Genomic DNA, 20,463 nt, shown 5'->3' on the forward strand with positions numbered 1-20,463 from the left:
AACGTACTGGAGAGGGCAGCTCTCCTCCATAAAAACAGCAGTCTGTAAGAGACACCAATTTTTTAGATGCTATCCTTTCAATAAGCTGGATCTGGACTAATATCTAATTATGCAGACATTTGATTTCCTTAGGCCAATAATTATGTTTACATTATGTATTTAAGTCAGTAAAAGGTCTAAGATTACACAGTGATAGGACTTGACTGTATTCTGTGATTTCCAGTCCACAGCCCCCACAGTTAAAGTCATCCAAGGGCCTGTAAGAACAGCCGCCTATATAATTAAAAGGTAAAGGGAAAACTATTACATAAATTATGGAAAATAAATTATTACACCAGGGCTGTAAAACAGCTGGAGACTAACATAGGACTTGCTGTTACTAAATAATCACAGTATCACAAAATGGTTTGGGTTGGAAGGGACCTTAAATATCATCAAGTTCCAACCCCCGTGCCATGGGCAGGGACACCTTCCATTAGACCAGGTTGCTCAAAGCCCCGTCCAACCTGGCCTTGAACACTGCCAGGGATGGGGCAGCCACCGCTTCTCTGGGCAGCCTGTGCCAGTGCCTCATCACCCTCACAGGCAGACATTTTTTCCTAGTATCTGAACCTCCGCTCTGTCAGATTGAAACTGTTTCCCCTTGTCCTGTCGCTACATGCCCTTGGAAATTATTGAGACCCCTGGTTATTTCTAAGATCTCACATATGAATTTTAGTCCTCTGTCAGACTATAAGCTATTCTGCAGTTTAAGCTCAGAGCAGAAATTTACATTAATTGCTTCCCCAGCCTGAGTCTGGGGGCTTTCCTCTTGGGCCTGTGGAGCCTTACAAGGAGCCCCTCAGTCAGGGACAAGCTGCTCTGCCCTATGAGGCAGTTCGTGGTGGAAGGAAGTCACAGGGGAGAAGCAAACCCCTGTGATGTGCTGTGTGGAGCAGGCTGCCCATGCCAGGCTCACCCCAGGAGCAGCAGGACTCTTTGCAGCTGTGCTGCAAGGGTCTTTGTGACAGGACCAACAGCTGGCCAGGAGTACTGCAAGAAGAATCAGCAGGGTCCCCTTCATGTGAATGGCGTCCAGGTGAAAAACCACAGCTTTGCCGAGAACAGGTATTTCTACTGTTAGAAGCAGACATTAAGCAGAAAAAGCTAAGCAATCAATTCTGTTTCTGGTGTGTGGCATTGCTTAGGTATGGGTTAAATGAACACAAGATTGCTCTTGTTATTCTTTACAGTCACTAAACCTTCCCATTCAACCCTTCCTGCTGCAGAAAATCTACCTTAGCTTTTTAAAGATTCATGGAGTGTCCTTAGCACCTAGTTTACATATGCTTTGAATTAAAACCCGTTAATCAGTTATCTATCCTTGAAGCAAATCATACCAATTACTACCTGGTGTTCCATTTCCCTGTCCTTTAAAAGCGAACAAACCAACCCACCAGCCTCACAACCCCATATCAAATGGCCCAAACCTCTTCCTCAGGAAATAAACCCCAGAGCCCAGACAGTTACAGGTCTGAGAGATTAAAGGTACTGAGAAGGAGCAATCCAAGCTCCTTCATTTGTTAATTTCCAGAAAAGGAGTACTCCTACCTGGCATGTCATCTTCCTTTTAACATGGGAAAAGGAGAGCTGAAGTGAAATTACCTGTGCAATACAGTCCTGCAAATTGGAAGCAACTTTATTCTGTTCTTCCTTAAGGATTTTATACAGGATTGCTCGGCGTTCACTGTCCTTCCTCAGCAGAAACAGACCAGAATCCTTGTCCTCAATGGAAGGAGAGGCACTCCTGTCCTCTGAGGCTGAGCCCTCATCAGGTGCACTGTGTCAGCAACCGGGCGACAAGAACAGGAGAGAGACAGCATTAGCAACAACAGCTGTACTGTTAGAAGCCAGTAGGGATACTTTGGAGGTTAAAGTATGAGTTAAACTGCAGCAGTGGATTGATCAGACTGTTAAATACTAAGTCTGAGACAGAAGATGACTCAGATCCTCAGCTGGCATAAACCCCACTGAACCCAAAAGCACGAGGCCGATTTCATCCTGCTGAGCAGCTGGTATCAATGTCCCCCAGCACTGGTTCAATTCTGGGGATGAAACTGGAAAACCCTGGACTAAGGTAACTGTTTATTTTTTCTGGCCCCATACTGTAACATACTCATTTGAAAGTAACAGTTGGTGCTCTCTGAGCAGCAGAACTGCCTTTCTGCTTCCACATTCCCACATTTTTTTATGAGTACATGGGAAGGATCAACTCTTCTAACTCTGCTAACTTCTGAATCCATATCCATTATCAATGAGACGACTGACATTTATTAACTGAGCAGGGAAATGGGGGAAATCTATCAGTATGTGGAAACCTTCATATAATTAAATATAGACAACATTTAAGTTGGCTGTTAACTTGCCTGTGCAACTTGCTTGCTGTTTTTAACAACCTGCTTATCTAGTCATTAGGTGAAAAGATTGCCCTCAGATAAAATATAATGTGAATTAAATCCACATAATCCCTCATGGGTGTCAAGCGACAAGCAAATGCTTTACCTTAGTAAATGGGAAATGGGATGCCTTGTCTGAATCTCTGAAATAGATCTCTTTGGCCTTTCGAAAAACATGTCATGCTGTGCATCAGAGTCTGGCGAAACAGAGCCATGCTCACTGCTGCTACTGCCAGCCTGTTCTCCATGGATTGGCAGGGGGAGGTATGTATTACGATTACAATCTATGAACAGACATTGTAAAACATGTAACAGAACTAGGCAGAAAAGGGCAATGTGCTTAAAACAGCTGTGATCATAGTCAGTGATATCAAGACCTCATTTTGTAAAATGGCTGAGGGAGAGGTAACCTTATTGACAGAAAGCAGTGATACAACTCAAAATCAATATATGCGTAAGTAACAAAAGGTGTGAATGAGCTAGTTGCTGAACTCAAAGACAGCAAAGCAGCTAGATGCACATATACAATGCCATTTTATTACCCGTTCTGGCATGTACACACACACATATATACACACACACTCTCTCCCTTGGTTCCCCTGGCCTCACAAAGTGGTACAACTGCACATACAGCTGTTTAAGAGCCTGAATCAAACCAACAGGTGACCATCAGCTGCTCCACCACAGCCATTTCTCTAAGCACAAAGCACTCTCATACCCACTCTTCTCACCTCTGCCTGACTGTGTTAATGGACAAACATTTGCTCCCTCTCTAACACCTGAGGTCTCTCTTGCATGTCCCCTTGCCCTCCGTAAGGGCTGTCTCTCAGCACCAGCCTAAAGGAAATCTCTTGTTGCCTTCCAATTCATCTTGACAAGTAAGAACAAATTGAAAATAACAAATATTGAGGGTCTGCAATCATCCTGATAGCCAGTTTGCAGCTATGTGACTGGAAAGATAAGGAAGAAGTTCTGTCAAGTCAGAGTGCAGACATCCATGAAGCTATCACAAAAGATGTGTTGATGCTTGTCACTACAAATGATATGGAGGTGGGGAAGGAAGAGAGTTTGAAGTTAAAAGCTGTTCAGAAAGCTCTGACACACTCCATGGCATGCAACTGATGTTCAAATGGCTGAGGTCAGTCACATAAATGAAACAGTATGCGTCACTTTGTGAGAACTGGTTCAAGGCATCTCAGCAGAACAGAAAACTGAAAGCTGCTGTCCCAAGAGTAAGAGTTGATATTTGCTCTGGGCTGTCTTTATTATTGGAAAGAAAAAAGGGGTGGAGACAGGGAGGAAAGATGGGCACAAAGCTGAGGAAATTGGCAATGAGGAAAACAGTAGAGGGAGGAGGCAGAGTGAGCTGCTGAAGGTGAGACTATGGCAACTACTGGGCCAGGACCTGCTTTAGCCTGCCAAACTCCCTTGGAGATGGCTGCAGCAGCCAGCACAGCTTTTCCCAGCTCTGGCACAGCAGAGCACACGCTCAGCTGCAGCCACATTGCCTTTCCCTTTTCTCACCCAGTAAACAATTTTCATAGCATTTGCCCACTCCACTCATAACAAAGGTCAGCACTGAGCTTGCTTCTTGCTGCAGGTCAGTGCTTAACTCTGCAGCATCTGATCCTCTGGCCATCTAAAGGTGATCCATAACCTCATCAATGAGTGGAAGAAGAAAGGAGGAGAGCAGAAGGAGGCACGGAGTACAGAAGACAGCTGCACCTCCCCTGGTATTTGACAAAGAGCCTGTTGCTCTCAGGGCAGCTAACAAGGCAAGCTCCTTCCTTTCTAGTACTATGCAATTTTTCCAGGAAAACATCCTGAGGCAAGGGCTGAAAAGCTCCAGAGAACATTATTGAAGTTCCTGACTGCCACTGCCCTGGCTGAGCAGTGTGAACTCTCCCATTACCCCAGTGTAACTGCAGGGATTGCAGTTCTCAGTGCCCCTCAGGACAAGAGATGCCCAGTTCAGCTAGATGTCAAATTCTTTGCTAGTTCCCCTTAGAATTCCATTCAGCAATTCAATTTGCATTGGGAGTGCTTGCATGTGTGTGCGTACAGAGAGGGGAAAGAAGCAGCGAGACCAACGAGTCTGCCTATTTTTAAACGGACAGTTCCTTCACACAGTAATGATTTATTTGGCAGGTCTATATTAAGGTTTATTATCTCATCACTGAGAAAGCAGCTGATATACGGATGTAAGGGAGGAACATGCTAGGCAGATAAAATAACCCACTAAACAGCTACTTCAACAGCTCTGTGACAAATTTCTAAGTAAGTCGCATACCAAGTTTGAAAGTGCCAACCTGTATAGACCTGAACACGCGATAGATCTGCACTTTCAGGTGCCAAACACCTACTCTATAAAACTCAGACCTCTGAAGTAATTCTGAATCTAAAATGTAGACTTGCATTGGAAAGTCTTCACCAACTGCCATTTCTCTAATTGTAATTTACTGTAAATGAGGCATTTATTTCTGGGCAGAGGAAAAACAGGGTTGGGAGATTTCAGCAAGCAAAATGCAAAATAGCAAGACACCATATTTTGTGGGAATTGTTAAATTTAAATATGTCTAATTGCAAATCACAGACACTTTCACTGTTGAGTTCCTGCTGCTTTCCTGGCAAAGGGAAATGTCCTTTGTAAAAGAGTGTGCTTAATAATTCCAATCTTTTATATAACACTTAATGATGATGTTGACTTGGATTTGGCTGATAATTCTTTACCTGAAGGCTTGAATGCAATTCTGCTTTTCTTGCCCTTGTTTACTTGTTTCAGGAAGGAATCTCTGAGCAAGTCAGATGCTGTAACGCGTTTACTAGGATCAGGTTCAAAACAGAGCAAAATAAAGGCCCTTGTTTCAGCAGACACCGATTCTGGAATTTCAGGATGAATCTTAAACATCCCAACCTGCAAGAAAAACACAAATAGAAATTATTTATACTAAACAACTACGCACAGACCATGGGCCAAAGCTCTCTCATAGTATAATCTCTCGTATTGCCTCTGATGTTTGGAAAGGGATTGATCCAGGCATCCACACAAAGCAGTGAAGTGTCAACAAGCCTGTTTTACTTCGTTACAAACACGGCATGAAGATCCGTGTGGACACATACATCAAGGTATGGATGCATCCAACCATCCACCTTCAGACAATCTCAGCATCTGGACATTATCCTCACCAAGTGCTTCAAATGCTGCTTCTACCATCCACAAATCCCTCCAGTTACTTCCTAGGCTTCCCATCACCCCTGCCCAGTACTGTGTGTCTCAGTTGTGACTCTTCCAGCACATTCGTTTGCAGCAACACGAGCAACTTCCTCCTCTAGCACTGACTGCCTGGGGCCTGTACCTGTCCTGCTCCTGCCGCTGACAAATTTCCTGTATGAATGCTCGTAATGACCTTGCCAGACCTCATCACCACCCCTGACACAGAGCCAGATGTCTTCCCTTGCCTTTCAGTGTTATTTAACTGAAAACCACATGATGTCCCAAGGTTTAACTACATCCCTCCCTCCCCCCCCCTTTTTTTAAGTAATGAAAAAACGTGATTCTACAGGTTGCTCAGTAGCGATTTTTCCAGCTCCTTCACTGCTTTCTTAATCTCAATGCCAATCTGGCATAAATCTTTGGAAGTATGAATTGCGTAACGTGTGCACTGTATGGTATGTAGCTGGCAAGATTAGGGCTTGTAGTCTCAGCATCTTTACATAAAAGAGGCTCTGGAGAACCAGGCAGAAGGTGGCCAGCCACAAGGGAGACAAGTAGCCCAGAAGTTAAACAAGTGTCAGCTGCTTTTAAATAATCTCATAATACAGCTGCATTAACACACTGTGGCACCATTAGGCACTCACAATAGTGGTTCAACTTCAATGCAAGCTGAAGAAAAAAGTGCTGAGCAGTCATGCTACTGTTTGAATATTCTTCTATGTGCAGAATAGAAAATGCTAATAACGCATTAAGGCCTTCCAAACCATGGCTCTGAGCACATTCAAAACTAGTATTTTCTGCATGTAACATTTTTAATACATGCAGCTTGTTGACCTCTACAATTAAATCGATGTATTTAGCAAAAAAAAAAAAAAAAAAAGTAAATAGATGTCCTGTTGGCAGGATACGACATCTACACATTTACCCTGTCCCGTGCAGCATCTCTGCCTGATTTGTAAAACCGCATGTGCATTTTGGACAGTGCTATATAAATGGGGGGTATAGTTTCACCACTGCAAAACATCAGCCCAGCAAGAGTTTTGCTTTGGATTAAAGGAGAAGACAGCCACCTGCTTGCTGTGCTCTTGACACGCCTATCTCCGTGGTCAGCCTGCTCTTTGTGTATGCTGGTCACACAGCCATTTTCAGCTGCGGCAGCGGCACAAGCTGGTAGCACATTGGTGCTAGGTTATACCCTTACACACTAAACAAAACCCATGACCAGGAAATTTGAACACGTCTCTGATCTTATCTTCATCTCTGTTGCTCAAGGGGAATAAGGTTTTTTTGTAATCATCCAGAAACTGTGGCAACATTAGTTTACTCTATCTCCATTGAATGTCATTTGTTTGCACTCCTTTCACACAGAACCAGATGCACACATACAATGCTTATAGATTAAATATCACACAACATACACTCAGCCAGGAGTTATTTCCAGTTCTTGGTTCAGTCTTTTTTTTCCTCAGCCCCTTTTCTCTGCTTCCTCCAACTCTTTGGCCATTTGTAATTTCTATAGTGACTGCACAGCCAGACTTAGACCTTCCCCTCTCCTCACCTGCCCTATGCACGACAGAGTGTGCACATGTGGAGGTGGCGACCTCAGAAAGTTCAATATCCCAAGTTTTCAGGCTTCTGTTCTTTTACATGCTTGCCCAGTCAGCCTGCTTCATTCCTGGCTTCAAACCTAGCTTCCAGCTTGCTTACTTTTATTACACAGCAAAAAGAAACCACAGTTTGCAATTTATGGTGCCCAGTAAAAGGCAGCTCCAAGCAGGTCCCAGAGGAGCAAAGAAGCAGAAAACAAAAACAAATGCCTGACAATTGCACATTAGCACAGTCTGCAATAACAATGATAAAAACTCTGCCGCATCCTTGAAGAAAGAAGGGCAACAGATGTATTTTTTAAAAATGCCAGTTCTGAAACATCAGAACACAACTCTGTGGCATGGAAGTGCTTATGGGCAGGATGTAGGGACACATACAGTCCTGCCAGAGCTTACCTCATGAGCCTGCACAAAGCATATTGAGCACCCAGAACTGAACCAGTGCTTCCTGACAGCTCAATAAACTGCTGAAAAGTAACACGTGTAACTCACTGAACAGCTCAACTGCGTGCCAGGCACATAAGGTGAAAAGGCAACTGCTAGAAGACTTAAAGGAGCAGTAATAACTTGGTTGTCATTGTCAGATAGCTTTTTGCCAAGACAAAAATAATAAACCAAGAACAGGAGGTGACAGAAGTAAGAATATTAGTTTTCGTAAGTCTTTACTCTTTCAGATTGCTGCTCTGAGTCATGACCTATTTCCCCTAGAGCAATACAGCTGAGAGCAGAGAGGGATCATTCAGTGAATCAAGAACACTGATCAGACTGTGGTTTTGTGCAAGATAACCAATATAACAAAAGGTTACTACCAATTAAGTTAATATTAAAAAATAAAGTCAGTATTTGATCATTTATAAAGTCTATAGCAAAAAAAAAAAAAAAAAGCTGTACTTACTTTAAACATTGCTGCTTGAGGCTCCCCTAGTTCATGAAATGGAGGTTTGCCTGTTGCCATTTCAATAATGGTGCAACCTAGTGACCAGATATCTGCTGGTGCACCGTATCCTCGTGGCCCTTTATCAATGATTTCTGGAGCCATGTACTGCAAGGTTCCTGGTAAGGTCAAAAGGAATAGTCAAGTGTTACAGTTTTCATTCTTACTAAAAAGAATTAACACACCACTAAGCAAGTCAAAAATTGCCAAATGCAACCTTTCAGAGCCAAAATATTTGATTTCCCCTTTCAGCGCTAAAACATATTAACATCTTTTCTATAAATTATCTCGCCTCCCTTTCTAATACAAGGCTTCAAACTGCTTAAAGTATATTTGTCACATAATCCAAATGCTTCCTCAGAATGTAAAATTATATCAAACAATTTTTGCAGAGACTAAATTGTAAAAATTATACATGTAAAAGGTGATGAAAACCTTCAAATTACAGATAGTCTGTACTACTTTCTCCATATGAATGCCTACTGGCTCTGTTATGACATCCTTAAATTCTTTTTCTTCTTCAGAATGCAATAAAATTACACTGTTGTAAAGCTGTGAATTATTAAGAAAAGAACATCTGGTGAAGATAAAAGAGATTGCATATTACTATGATCACTAAATGTGACTGGTGTAGAACAAAAGTTCAAGCCACAGCTTTGCCCTCAGGCTGTGTGTCTTGAATGGAGGTGGGTAACATTTAAACCACTAGAAGCCTGATACTTCGAATCATGTGATTGTATTGCATAAAGCCTAAAATCCACAGAGTTTATGTACTGAGTTAAGGAACAAAACAAATAGCAAGAGATCTTTTAAAACTATCTAGGCTATAGCTACGTGCTTACTGATTTTAAATCCAAAAGAACTTGAGTAAAATATTCTCACGGTAAATTCCATGTCTGAAGCATAAGCAGGGCTGCAAATGTGAACGAGAACAAAGAAGGAGGGCACAAGGAAAGATGTACCTCTTCTTATTACAGTATGGTGACTTTAATTCAGATACCATTTCTCCATATACTATCTCTTATAGCAACTAGTTATTGTCTTCTGTCTTCCACACAGGACTAATGGCTATTTCTGTGTACTTACTTAAACTGCAGGCCAGTATGAGGCTTGTGATTTTTGATATCAGCACATGGCCATATAAAAAGTGAAAACATCATGTTATCTGTATCTTCACTGATAAAAGGGTTGAGTAATTATGCGACCATATATTCATTTTTCAATGTGGACTTTTAGCTGTTACACAGCAAATTCTGTTTTCCCGGAATACTGCTAGTTTTTACCACCTTGTTGTATATTAAAGCTTTTCTGCAACATACCAGCCCAATATTTTTATGTCTACTGTTCTTTTTACTGCTGACAACACCAAGGTAGCCAGTTGATTTGGTTTTATAATTAATGCCTCAAAACTGAAAATATTTTTAAGTTTGTGTTTGGTTTTCTGCACTTTCAGACATACTTCAAGACATACTCATGCATGCATGAGTTACTAATCCCTAGATTAATAAGTGAAAAAGTTGATGTATCCCAGCAACTTTTGTTTCCAGATATAATTGCAACAAATCAATTGCTACTTAACGGAAAACACTTAGAAGAAAAACTATGACCCCAACACACTGAAGAAGTGTTTTTTATAAGAAAACGAGTAAAATGGAAGAAATTACAAAAGGAAAGGAAAGAGAAAGGTAAAGGGAGAGGAAAAGGTAAAGGGAGAGGAAAAGGGAAAGGGAAAAGGAAAAGGAAAGAGAAAGGGAAGGGAAAGAAGGGAAAAGGAAAGGGAAAGGGAAAAGGAAAGAGAAAGGGAAGGGAAAGAAGGGAAAAGGAAAGGGAAAGGGAGAGGGAAAGGGAGAGGGAAAGGGAAAGGGAAAAGGAAAGAGAAAGGGAAGGGAAAGAAGGGAAAAGGAAAGGGAAAGGGAGAGGGAAAAGGAGAGGGAAAAGGAAAGGGAAAGGGAAAGAAGGGAAAGGGAAGGGGAAAGGGGAAGGGAAAGCAAGCCTGTGTTTATAGTGATTACACTCCCAGTCATTCTTCCCTGAAAATAGAGACCTAATTTTGTTTTCATCACAAATCCAAAGAGTCTCTTGGCTCCAACTCTAAATCTATCATCAAACCCCATATAAACTCTGCTAAATTACTCTTACCTGTAAAAGTTTCGGTGCATGGACTGATTCCTGCCAGCCGTTTGGAAGTACCAAAATCAGATATCTTCACCACGCCACTATAGGTGTTCACCAAAACATTATCCCCCTGTGGTTTGGATAAGAGAGAGAAGGAGGGAAGACAGATGAGTACAGATTCCAAATCCCAATCCCAATACTCCTTCAAGTTTGTGGTTATTTTTGTAATATACCTTTCTACAAAGGGATTTTCCTGCAGCACCAGGGAGAAGGGGCTGTTTTATTCTTTCCTTTTGTTTTAAGCTTCCATGAAATACTACTAAAAATTCTACTTCAGGTTAGAGTAAAACTAACTGAACTAAATAAGATAAAAAGCAAATCAAACAAGACCCACTAAAGGAAACTTTACCTTTATATCTCTGTGTACAATCTGGTTCTCATGCAGGTACTTAAGGCCTTCCAGAATCTGCTTGGTGTAAAATTTAATTGTAGGTTCTTTCATTGGGCCCCACTTAGATCTTAAGAGAGCTGAGAGACTGCCTACAAGAGTTAAGAAGAAAGTATCAAGATAGTAAATCCTCAATTAGCACAAAACATTGAAGTCTGGATTAAGCCTTTGCTCAATATCCTAACACAAGAGAAATGCAGTACCTATAATTAACCCAAATTATTCCTAGATCCCTCAGAACACATAATTTGTTGCTGGTTTAGACTGGTTATTTCTTTCTTGCCAGCTCAGCTTTCACTTCCAGGACAGGAATAAATGTTACAACAGGGCTGGATGCATCCCCATTACTTAGTCAAACAACTGTTGAGACTAGGACTAGCAACCATGTAGCCCTTTAATGAAATAGAAGCTAAAGATAACACTGTATGATATTATATGCTATAATATGTGTCATGTGTTTCATGAGCCACATGCATGGATTTACTTGGGGTGGGGAGGGGAGAAATAAAAAGGCAAGAATCTTTTCCTTTCAAATACAGGATTAACTTTTGGAAATATTCAGAGACAGAAGGAAGCAAGTTCCTGAAAGAAACCAAATAGTGGATGTTCAGGGTTGGAGACAGGCAATCTACACCTCCCCTACTTCTAATGTACTTAATCTTTTTTTGAATAACACAAATATTTTAATCATGAAGCAAAATAAAGACAGATTTGTTTTTTCTGCTCATAATAAACTAACTGCAGTGGTTCTACTTAATGCCAGACAAATTCAGCTAAAGGGATTTTCAGTCCACTTCAACACTTTTCTGAAGTGAAGTTTCCTCGAAGAATTTTGCATAATCTGAACAGCTGGTTCCTTGATCTGAATCAGTTCAATAATATCTTGGCACTAGCAACTAATCAGCTTACTACTGTGCATATAAGAACAAGAACTAAACAAGGTGATAATTTTAACAAGTGCAGAAAAACAAGCGGAAGTGTTGGTGCAAACTCATCACATCTGCATGCATCATATGCCAGCGTCTCAGCTTTTGGGTGAGAAGGTCAGAGAAATTAAAAAATTAAACAACTTCCCTATGTTGCATGCCCAGATGTATTGAATTACACTGAATGTTTTTGTCTTGATCTTCCCTAGGAAACTGGAATTTATTTCCCGATTTTCTTCTTTCTGTTTTCATTTTGGAAATTATATTCATACAAGAATTTAACACTCATTCTGACACATACTTGACACTGAAGAGCAACTGGCAAAAGGGAGATGGAAACATGACCTAGAGAAGATATAAAGGGACTTTACATCTTAACATGAAGAGAAGGATAGAGAAGGAAAACTTGGAAATTATAAGCAAGGGAAGTATACAACTTTAATCTACCTAGGAAATGGCAGTGCTTTATCTATAGCAGTTACAGAATAGTACTTAATAGCTCAACCAGTGTTACTGCTTAACAGAAACTTACCCTAAAAGCTCCAATCATCATTCAGATGCTCAGGCTAAATGGGACTATACAGCTCAAACTCCACTGTTTCATAACACATGGGTATTGACACCAGATACTTTTAGTGACTTTTCTCTAGATTTATAATTATTACAGAAAGAGAAGAGGGTTCTGGGACTTGTGCACCTCAAATCTATTATTTATATGAGAAAAATGCCACCTGTAGTTAATGTTTCAGCAGAAAAGCCAAACACAGTGCACAAACATAGAAGTGTTTTCAGTAAGTTTAGAGTACCAACTGCTTTTGATTCCTTGGAGAGATTAAGCTCAGAATGATACAAACCTCCTGGCACCTGCTCCATAAAAATCTTAATGTATCCATCTTCAGAAACAGATCCAAGATACTGAACAATGTTCCGATGTTTTAAATATTTATGTAGTGCTATCTCTTCATGAAGAGGTTGAGAATATCTATTAAAAAAAAAAAAAAAAAGGCAAGTGGAGTATGTTATCATGCAGGAAAAGGTTCTAGCCTACACTTAAATGCTAGTTTGCAAAGAGAATGGATTTTAGGGATACTGACCCAACTTTCAGCAAACCTCTTGTCAATGACCTTCAAAATGCAGTGTGACTGGCTGCCTACTCAGAAAAAATACAGAAGTAGGTCTCAGAGGAACCCTGAAGGAAAAACATGCCCTCAAAGAATTTGTTTCTTCTGTATTGTTACATAGTACTGTTTTTGTCTGCAAAACTCTGTTTATGCTTTTCCGCCTCCCCAAAACCAATATGAGATACAACTACAACTTAAAATCCCCAAATATTTTATTCTAGAATTTGAAGTATATATATAAATCATAAACCCGTGGTATTTATGATATATATAATACCTTTTCCAAAAAATAAGAAGTCTTTATTTTCTAAAGGGTAGTGTTGAGTACTAGGGGGAAATGATAACTGAATTTTAGTACACTAAACTAACAACATAGAAATACATGCCAAGAACGCAAAGTTTTTTGGCAAACAACAGCAGTTTCATTAGCAATGTGTATGTAACAATAAATCAGATCTTACCTGCTGTCTCTCTCGGGTATTTCTTTGATGGCTATTCGGACCTGGTTGCTAAGGTCTCTTCCAGCATAAACTATTCCGTAAGTACCTTTCCCTAGAACTACCCTGTCACCATTCTCATCATAATCATATTCATACTGCGAGCAGAAAAGATAAACAAAACAGCACAGAAATTGTTGTCACTAACATTTGACATTACAAAGACCTTTAACAACAGTTATGTGCTATACTGAGTTAGTATGACACAGAGTAGTTACTGCAGTACAGCTGTAGTACACCAGGCTACTCACCAGCCTGGTACATTATATAACTTGTAAAATGTCCATGTTACTTGCTTTGCAAAACAGTCTTCCCTGACCAACTTTGAAGTGCATTCACCCAAACAAGGAAGACAGCAGCGTGTCAAATTCAATGAAACAGTGCTGCCAAAAGAACACGCTAAGGTATCATCTCTAAGAATTGCTGACAGAGCCCTTAAAATACATAAATGTATGGAACATAGAATCATGGAATTGTTTAGGTTGGAAGGGACCTTAAAGATCATCTTGTTCCACACCCCCTGTCACGGGCAGGGGCACTTCCACTATACCAGACTGCTTAAAGCCCATCCAGCTGGGCCTTGAACACTTCCAGGGCTGGGCCAGCCACAGTTTCTGTGGACAAGCTGTTCCAGTGCCTCACCACCCTCACAGTGAAGTATTCCTTCCTAATATCTGATCTAAATCTACCCTGAGTAGTTTAAAAAATAGATAAAAGTGACATTCTCATTACAGGGAGTGGACAGTGTTTTAAGATCCTAAAGTCTTATTTGATCTTAGCAACTGCAAAATTCATTGCTGACATATTCCCCTCCTTATCAGCTTTTCCAAAAGGCAAGGGGAAATAAAAAATGCTTGTCTTCTCCAAGAATGATTAAATATATGAAGTAGTGGTGTCCATTGCTGCTGAAACATGGCAGGTCATGCTGCCAGCTGAGTTTACTGCTGGTTTACTGGCTTCGGTAAATCTACAGTAATTTACACCACCTCATGATCTTGTCCCATATAGTGATCTTATCAGAGAACTCTCCTACTATAAAGGTCAGTGAAAAAGCTCATTGATGCTCAATGGAAGTGTATCTTAGACACTAAATAAAACCAAATGTCTTATGGAAGTTGGGTTAAGCAGCAGATCCTAGAATAAAATCAGGGAACTGATAAGGGATATTGAAAAAGCATTTTTGCAAAGACATAAGAAAGGAATTTGACAGTTTCATAGCCTCAGATATTATCAGAAGTACACAGACCTCCCTTACTATCTTCCCAAATCCAAGATGTTCCATATGGGAAAACTGCAGGGTATTCTCTGTGGCTTCATATGGATTCTGTATTTTAGAAAAACAACCAACCTTTTTACAGTGGCCACAACTACTGACATTTCTGTCAATTACCACTTTTTCTGCTACACCCAATAAGGCGCTCTCATACAGAATGCAGTCTTCAGATCTATCTCTTTGAAGTGTCTTCCCAGTTCATATTGCAATGTCCGCATGTCACTGGCTTTCCCCTCTCTTTTCATCAGCAAAGATGGTAAGTTTCATGCTGCTGTATGGAAGGTGCTAAAGAAAAACCATCTGTCGTTTATCCTAACAGCATATTCTGCTCAGTGGAACTAAACTTGAGCTAGCGCAGCTTTAGTACAGTTTCAATTTCCATGTTTCAGCGCTTCACGGTTCATAACATAGTTTCGTTATATGACAGGTATAACTGACCCAAAACGCCATATGTAAAACTTGTCAGGTTCTTTGGCAGCAGCATATCCAACTTTCACAGCTATCATATGACATAAAACTGTGCAAAAAAAGACAGCAGTCACATTGTAGAATTTAAGGTTGACAGTAACCTTATCTGCAACAGACTTGTCCTAAGCCAACTCTTAAATTACTGTGGAGAAACCCATGTTCATTAATATGGGTCCCATAATACATGGAAATCATTGAGATTTATAGTTCTGTGCTAGTTCGTAGACAGTTTAATAGACTTGTATATACTTGATGCCACTTTACATTTGCCTCCTTTTTTTCCAAGGGCTACAAAGATCAAATAAATCACTGCTGGTTGCCAGAAGTCTGAATATGTGATCCACTGGATGCTGAATTCAACCATCGGGTATGAGTAAACAAGTGTTCGTAGCTGACCTTCTGCATTGAATGGGGTAGGTCACAGTCTGATCTCTAGTATATAACATTTGGAGTACAGAAGGTACTCTTAAAGTGATAGGAACTTCTTCAATATCAATATCCAGAAGTGAATACCTTAAGGTAGAAAGGACTGCCCACACTCACTCTTATTCTAAATGCTTTTTAGCTATAAAACTAAACTGTATTTGCTTTCAAATAATACCACAGTCCAAAATATTTAACCTTTTAGAAATTAATTCTAACAGAATTAATTAGAAATTCTAACAGAATTATTTCTGTTAGAAAACATTCTAACAGAAATAATATTTCCTACTCCCAAACTGTGCTCAAGGTTATTTCTTCCTCTTTCCAAGATACGAACAGATGGTTTATATATGGTAAGAACTGCTTTCTCTGTGCTTGTCAAGCCCATCAAAACCATACAAAGCTGCATGTGCATGTTATCTTTGCTTAAATGCAAGATTTCAGGCTGCAGAAAGACATCAAATGTCTTTGCTCATTTATAAGCTAAACAAATAAATACTCCCCTTCTGTATCTTGATTTCTGTTTTAATTTCCTGACCTAAGGTATTAAGTACAAGGTGATAATAGTGAGAAATTCAAGGTATGTAGAATGATATAGCTTAAAGATTCATTTAAAATTAATTTCTGTAGCTGTTCCTTCATACATCAACCCACACAGGATTGTTTCTTGCTGTGCATTCTCAAGTGATTTTTCAAGTCCAATATTTAAAAGGCTCAAGTCATGGTGAGCTCACTTCCTCTGAAAGCCTATTATACAGTTGAATAGATTATGCTGTTTGGAGATTGTCCTGCTATTAGCTAAATATGTAAGTATGTAATATAAAATCTGCAGCTATAGATAATAGCCTGTCTTTGCCAAGGTGGAGCCCTGATCCTATGCCAACAACACAGATGTATGTATAAAGCTGAGTTTAACAGATGTGCTTCTCTTGTCCTTTTCACTTGAGGAGAGAATTCTGTGGCCATTATTCACAAACTTCAGTGCAAAAACGCATCTTCCCCACAATGCAATTGCATTCAACAGTCCAGTACACAGTCTTCTACTTTCTTACTGCTCTTCCAAAGCCTTAGGTACTACAAAAGGATCACTATCATAAAGAGCTGCTCTGAGTTATAAGCCTAAGAGAATTGCTGGAATGAGACACAGTCAGAAAGATACCCAACTCAAACAACATCAGGGTTTCTACACTCATAAATCAGATTGAATTTGCTTGACAACAAATAAAACAACACACCTTTTATGGTGGTATTTCAGATTTCAAAACAAATAAATAGAAGCACAGCATATATACTTAAAAAGTGCTAAAATGCCGGACTTTTGCTATGAGGCAGTGTGGCTTATGAAGACATGGATCCAGCTGCCTGAACCTCCATAAAATTTGAATAACTTTTCAAGTTTTGTTTTCTTTTTCCCCTGTGTACTAATTATAAAGAAAGCCTGCAGATACTAGGTTCCTAACATGGATGTTTCAGTGATAAGTAAGAAGCATGATGGATTAATCTGATCGTAAATATCTGTAAATCTCTGTGACAGAAAAAGTCTGTTAAATGGAATTACTTGGAGTAGTAATAGTACCAGGTATCAGCTAGAAAAACTGAAGTACCTTTGCTAAATGGCTTTCTCCTAGAATTTATTAAATATCTTTTTTATCCATATAAGCCAGCTGATACCAGATGATTCTCATCTATAGATTGTTTGCAACATAACACCCTTTATTATGGATTTCGTAGTTTACAGTGGTAACAGGCTCCCTTTATCAAAAATGTGTGTTTTAAAACGAATGGAAGTCTTGAACACAAAGAGTTTTGTAAGAATTGAAAATTCATATACAATTCAGGGTTTAAATGCTATTTAATTATCTTTCTAGTATACTGAGACAAAGTACAGGGAAGACTGAGAATAAATTTCAGAGTTCTTGAATCTTTTATGCTTGACACATACCTCCAATGTGTCTCCATCTATTTCTCCCTCTAGTTCCAAAGTATTGCCAATGGCATCAGACAAAATTTCTTTTACCAACCCACAGAATCTAAAAAAAAGTAATAAATAGCACAGCATCAAAGAAAAGTATCTTTTCCTAAGATTAAACATACTTTGCAAGGTGGACTTAGCTTTCAACCTAATAAATTGACTAGCATGTTCATTAGGTTTCTTTCATTACTTACTTTCTCCACATTTATCTTATTTTAAATGAGGAAGAATGTCAAACACACACTGAAATGACTAATTATTTATAAAACTATTTTATTTGTTGTATCAGAACCCAACACTTGCTTGTTTTTGTAATTGCACAGTAAAATCTTGGTAGATCCAACTTGATTATTTTTTCTGAACACTTTGACAGAAAGTGCTTAGTATGGCCTTGTATTTACAAATGTAATTAGAAAAAAAGCTGAGATATTAAAAAATTAAAAATTGATTTTCAGTGGTTCAATTCAGTAGTGCTAAATTTGTGGCATCGTATTGGGTGGTTCTCCTTCTGTGTACTGATGAGAATTTTATTACTTTCAGTTTAATTTAGATGTTCCTATGAACTTTGGTTAAAGTGAGATTACTCAGTATTTCTGAAAAACAGGTTTTGTGGTTTCTAGCCTGGCAGAAAGCCAAGAATATAAAAGTAATAACGTGTTTTGAAGAATAGGGTTTTAAGTAATTTCAGCTAGTTCTCTGGGATGGAGATCCTAAAGTACAAGGATATATTTTCCTGTAGTTTCCTGCCCAAGCCACTCACTTTTTTCCACATTCTGTAACAAATTATTAAAACTATTATAAAGCATTCACATCTCTTGCACTGACTAATAGTCACACATCTTTGGAACAGGCTTCTGTAGTGCAGTGCATAAGGCATAGAAAATTGTGACCGTGTTTCATAACACACAAATTGCAATGCCAAATTAAGTCTGAGCAGGTAACATTAATTTTAGTGCTTCCTATCTTTTATGCAATGCACTCTGCTGAACCCAAACCAATATGTGACCTTACATGACATGGCCAAGTCACAGAAAAGGAAAATAATAGTTATAAATTAGAATAAGCTATTTCAGCCTTTTCTCAGACCTAATAACTTCTGGGTAAACTGATTAGAACCAGCCAACAAGTGTAATGGGACAGTGGTCTCACCACCTTAAGTATCACTGATGTTAGCCCATTGCTTCTGAATCAAGGAAAAATAAGTGAAGAAACAATTTCTGAAGCAAAAACGTCAGCTTTCAATCTTTGAAAAATCAATTCTATTTAGGAAATAGATCTCTCATGCAATACCCACACAAACTGTACTCACCTACTACATTGGTGTTCTGTAGAAAAGTAGATTTGAAAGTCATCAGAGTTGTCATGGACATAAAGAAAACAACATCGTTCATCAAACTTGGAAATGCTGCAAAATTCACATTAAGAAATTACCATTTTGGATGTAACTATTGGAAGAAATAGAGCAAGGAAGAGCTTTTTTTTTTTAATTAAAAACACTTAGCAAACATCTTTTTCACAGTTAATTACCTCAGAGGGGCAGTATGCAATTATATTTATTTTCATTACAATTGGAAGCTTTGAGTTTGTTCTTGTATTCTACAATCCTATCCCAAATTTGACAAATGATTAGGCTACTGCTTACTTTGGTAAAATACTACACTGAAGTGGTTTGAAGTTTGTTTGTTATTTGCCTCCCCTTCCTTTTTTACACAGCTCTGTCAGCTTTTGTGGTATTTGATGACACCTCAATGGGAAGTGAATTGCTTTGACACTAATGCAGCTAAGAAGCCTTTCTTTAAAGCTTGACAAGTACTTCTGCTTTTTATAATTCCATTATTCCTACAGTAAAACTAAACTGGGAAATACCTACAATGTAGCAGATCTTTCAAAGTATATACTGTTATGGCCTGAATACTGATAAACAAGTTTCAGGACAACCAGTATTTACTCCAGATTGCAGCAATAATTCTGACAATGATTATTGCATATTTTGTCCTGCCAGCGCCATATACATCCCATCTAAATGCACTGAAGTGAGAAGTGAAGAGGCCATAAAACATTATATCAATATGAAAGTAAATTTAGGCATTAACCTCTTATTCCAAAGACTTGCACTTCAGCATTATTCTACATAGATGCCAAGCCGTTATGCTTGTTAAGGTATTCTCCTAATTTTTGTGCATTAAATACAACTGATGAGATTCTTGCCTGATCTGTTTAGTCAAACTCAGATTTCGGTTAGCTTCTGATGAGCTAATAAGTTAAAATACATGACGGTAGACAATAGAAAAGTTGTAGAATGTTACAAAACCAACTTGCTGAAGCATCATAAAGGGCTACATTGACAAACGTTACAAAAAATTAGAATTTTGCTGGAAGATTTCTTCAGAAATATGTGAAAATACATTATGCCATTCTGTAGCTTCATTCTAGCCTAGCAATTTCTAGTCTAGCAAGGCAAATTAATACATACCTGACGTGAGAACTATGCAACAAAGCAAGATGATTCTTCCAAAGGCAAATATAGGATAGACAAGACAGTATCTAAGTATTATACTGTATTATAAAAAGTGCAACGTAGGTGGATGAACTGGTTAGCATAAATAACTTTAGAACTTTGACAGAGTATAAGTTAACTGAGACTTTTTTCCAAAGTGACTGTGATTTCAGAAGTACAGCAATTGTAAGTTATCACATACAAAGCAAAGATCTAATTCCACCAAGTTTAAAAATATTGTTTCTTTCAGCTTTGTAATCCCCAGCAGTGAGTAAGAATTGAAGCAAATGCATTGCTTGATTCCACTTAATTGTTATTTTTTCAAAGTTTAATTTCTGTGCAATGTGTTGTCTGAAGGCAATTAATATGTTTCAGAAATCTTATGCTGAGTTATGCTCAGTTATCATCTCCACAGACCTAAGTAACAACAACTTCACATCCACTTACATTGCACTGGAGTAGTAGAATAAAATATCACATTGGAGTGATTTAAACCAAAGCCAGCTTTTCTTTTTTTTTTTTTTTAAGAAGAA

General features: G+C 38.9%; 1 protein-coding gene across 11 annotated transcripts in view; it reads right to left on the reverse strand.

Annotated features, from left to right (window-relative positions):
- MAP3K15 (mitogen-activated protein kinase kinase kinase 15) overlaps positions 1-20,463 on the reverse strand; it is a 91,331-nt gene that overhangs the window by 5,026 nt on the left and 65,842 nt on the right. For all 11 annotated transcript variants that reach the window (XR_009743375.1, XR_009743377.1, XM_061453218.1 and 8 more), the window contains 10 exons: positions 18,743-18,838; positions 17,404-17,491; positions 13,262-13,395; positions 12,534-12,661; positions 10,715-10,845; positions 10,330-10,435; positions 8,152-8,309; positions 5,166-5,349; positions 2,542-2,719; positions 1,645-1,819 (listed from right to left, as the gene is read on the reverse strand). Coding sequence is in view for 9 of the 11 variants with exons in the window: in XM_061453218.1 (XP_061309202.1) it covers positions 1,645-1,819; positions 2,542-2,719; positions 5,166-5,349; positions 8,152-8,309; positions 10,330-10,435; positions 10,715-10,845; positions 12,534-12,661; positions 13,262-13,395; positions 17,404-17,491; positions 18,743-18,838 (1,378 nt within the window). In the remaining 2 variants the exon portion in view is untranslated. The remainder of the gene's footprint in view (positions 1-1,644; positions 1,820-2,541; positions 2,720-5,165; positions 5,350-8,151; positions 8,310-10,329; positions 10,436-10,714; positions 10,846-12,533; positions 12,662-13,261; positions 13,396-17,403; positions 17,492-18,742; positions 18,839-20,463) is intronic.

The sequence above is a fragment of the Pezoporus flaviventris genome, unplaced genomic scaffold (assembly GCF_033815535.1).
Source record: "Pezoporus flaviventris isolate CSIRO_AGI_PZ_B2104156 unplaced genomic scaffold, CSIRO_AGI_Pfla_v1 ptg000015l, whole genome shotgun sequence".
Taxonomy (NCBI): Eukaryota; Metazoa; Chordata; class Aves; order Psittaciformes; family Psittacidae; genus Pezoporus; species Pezoporus flaviventris.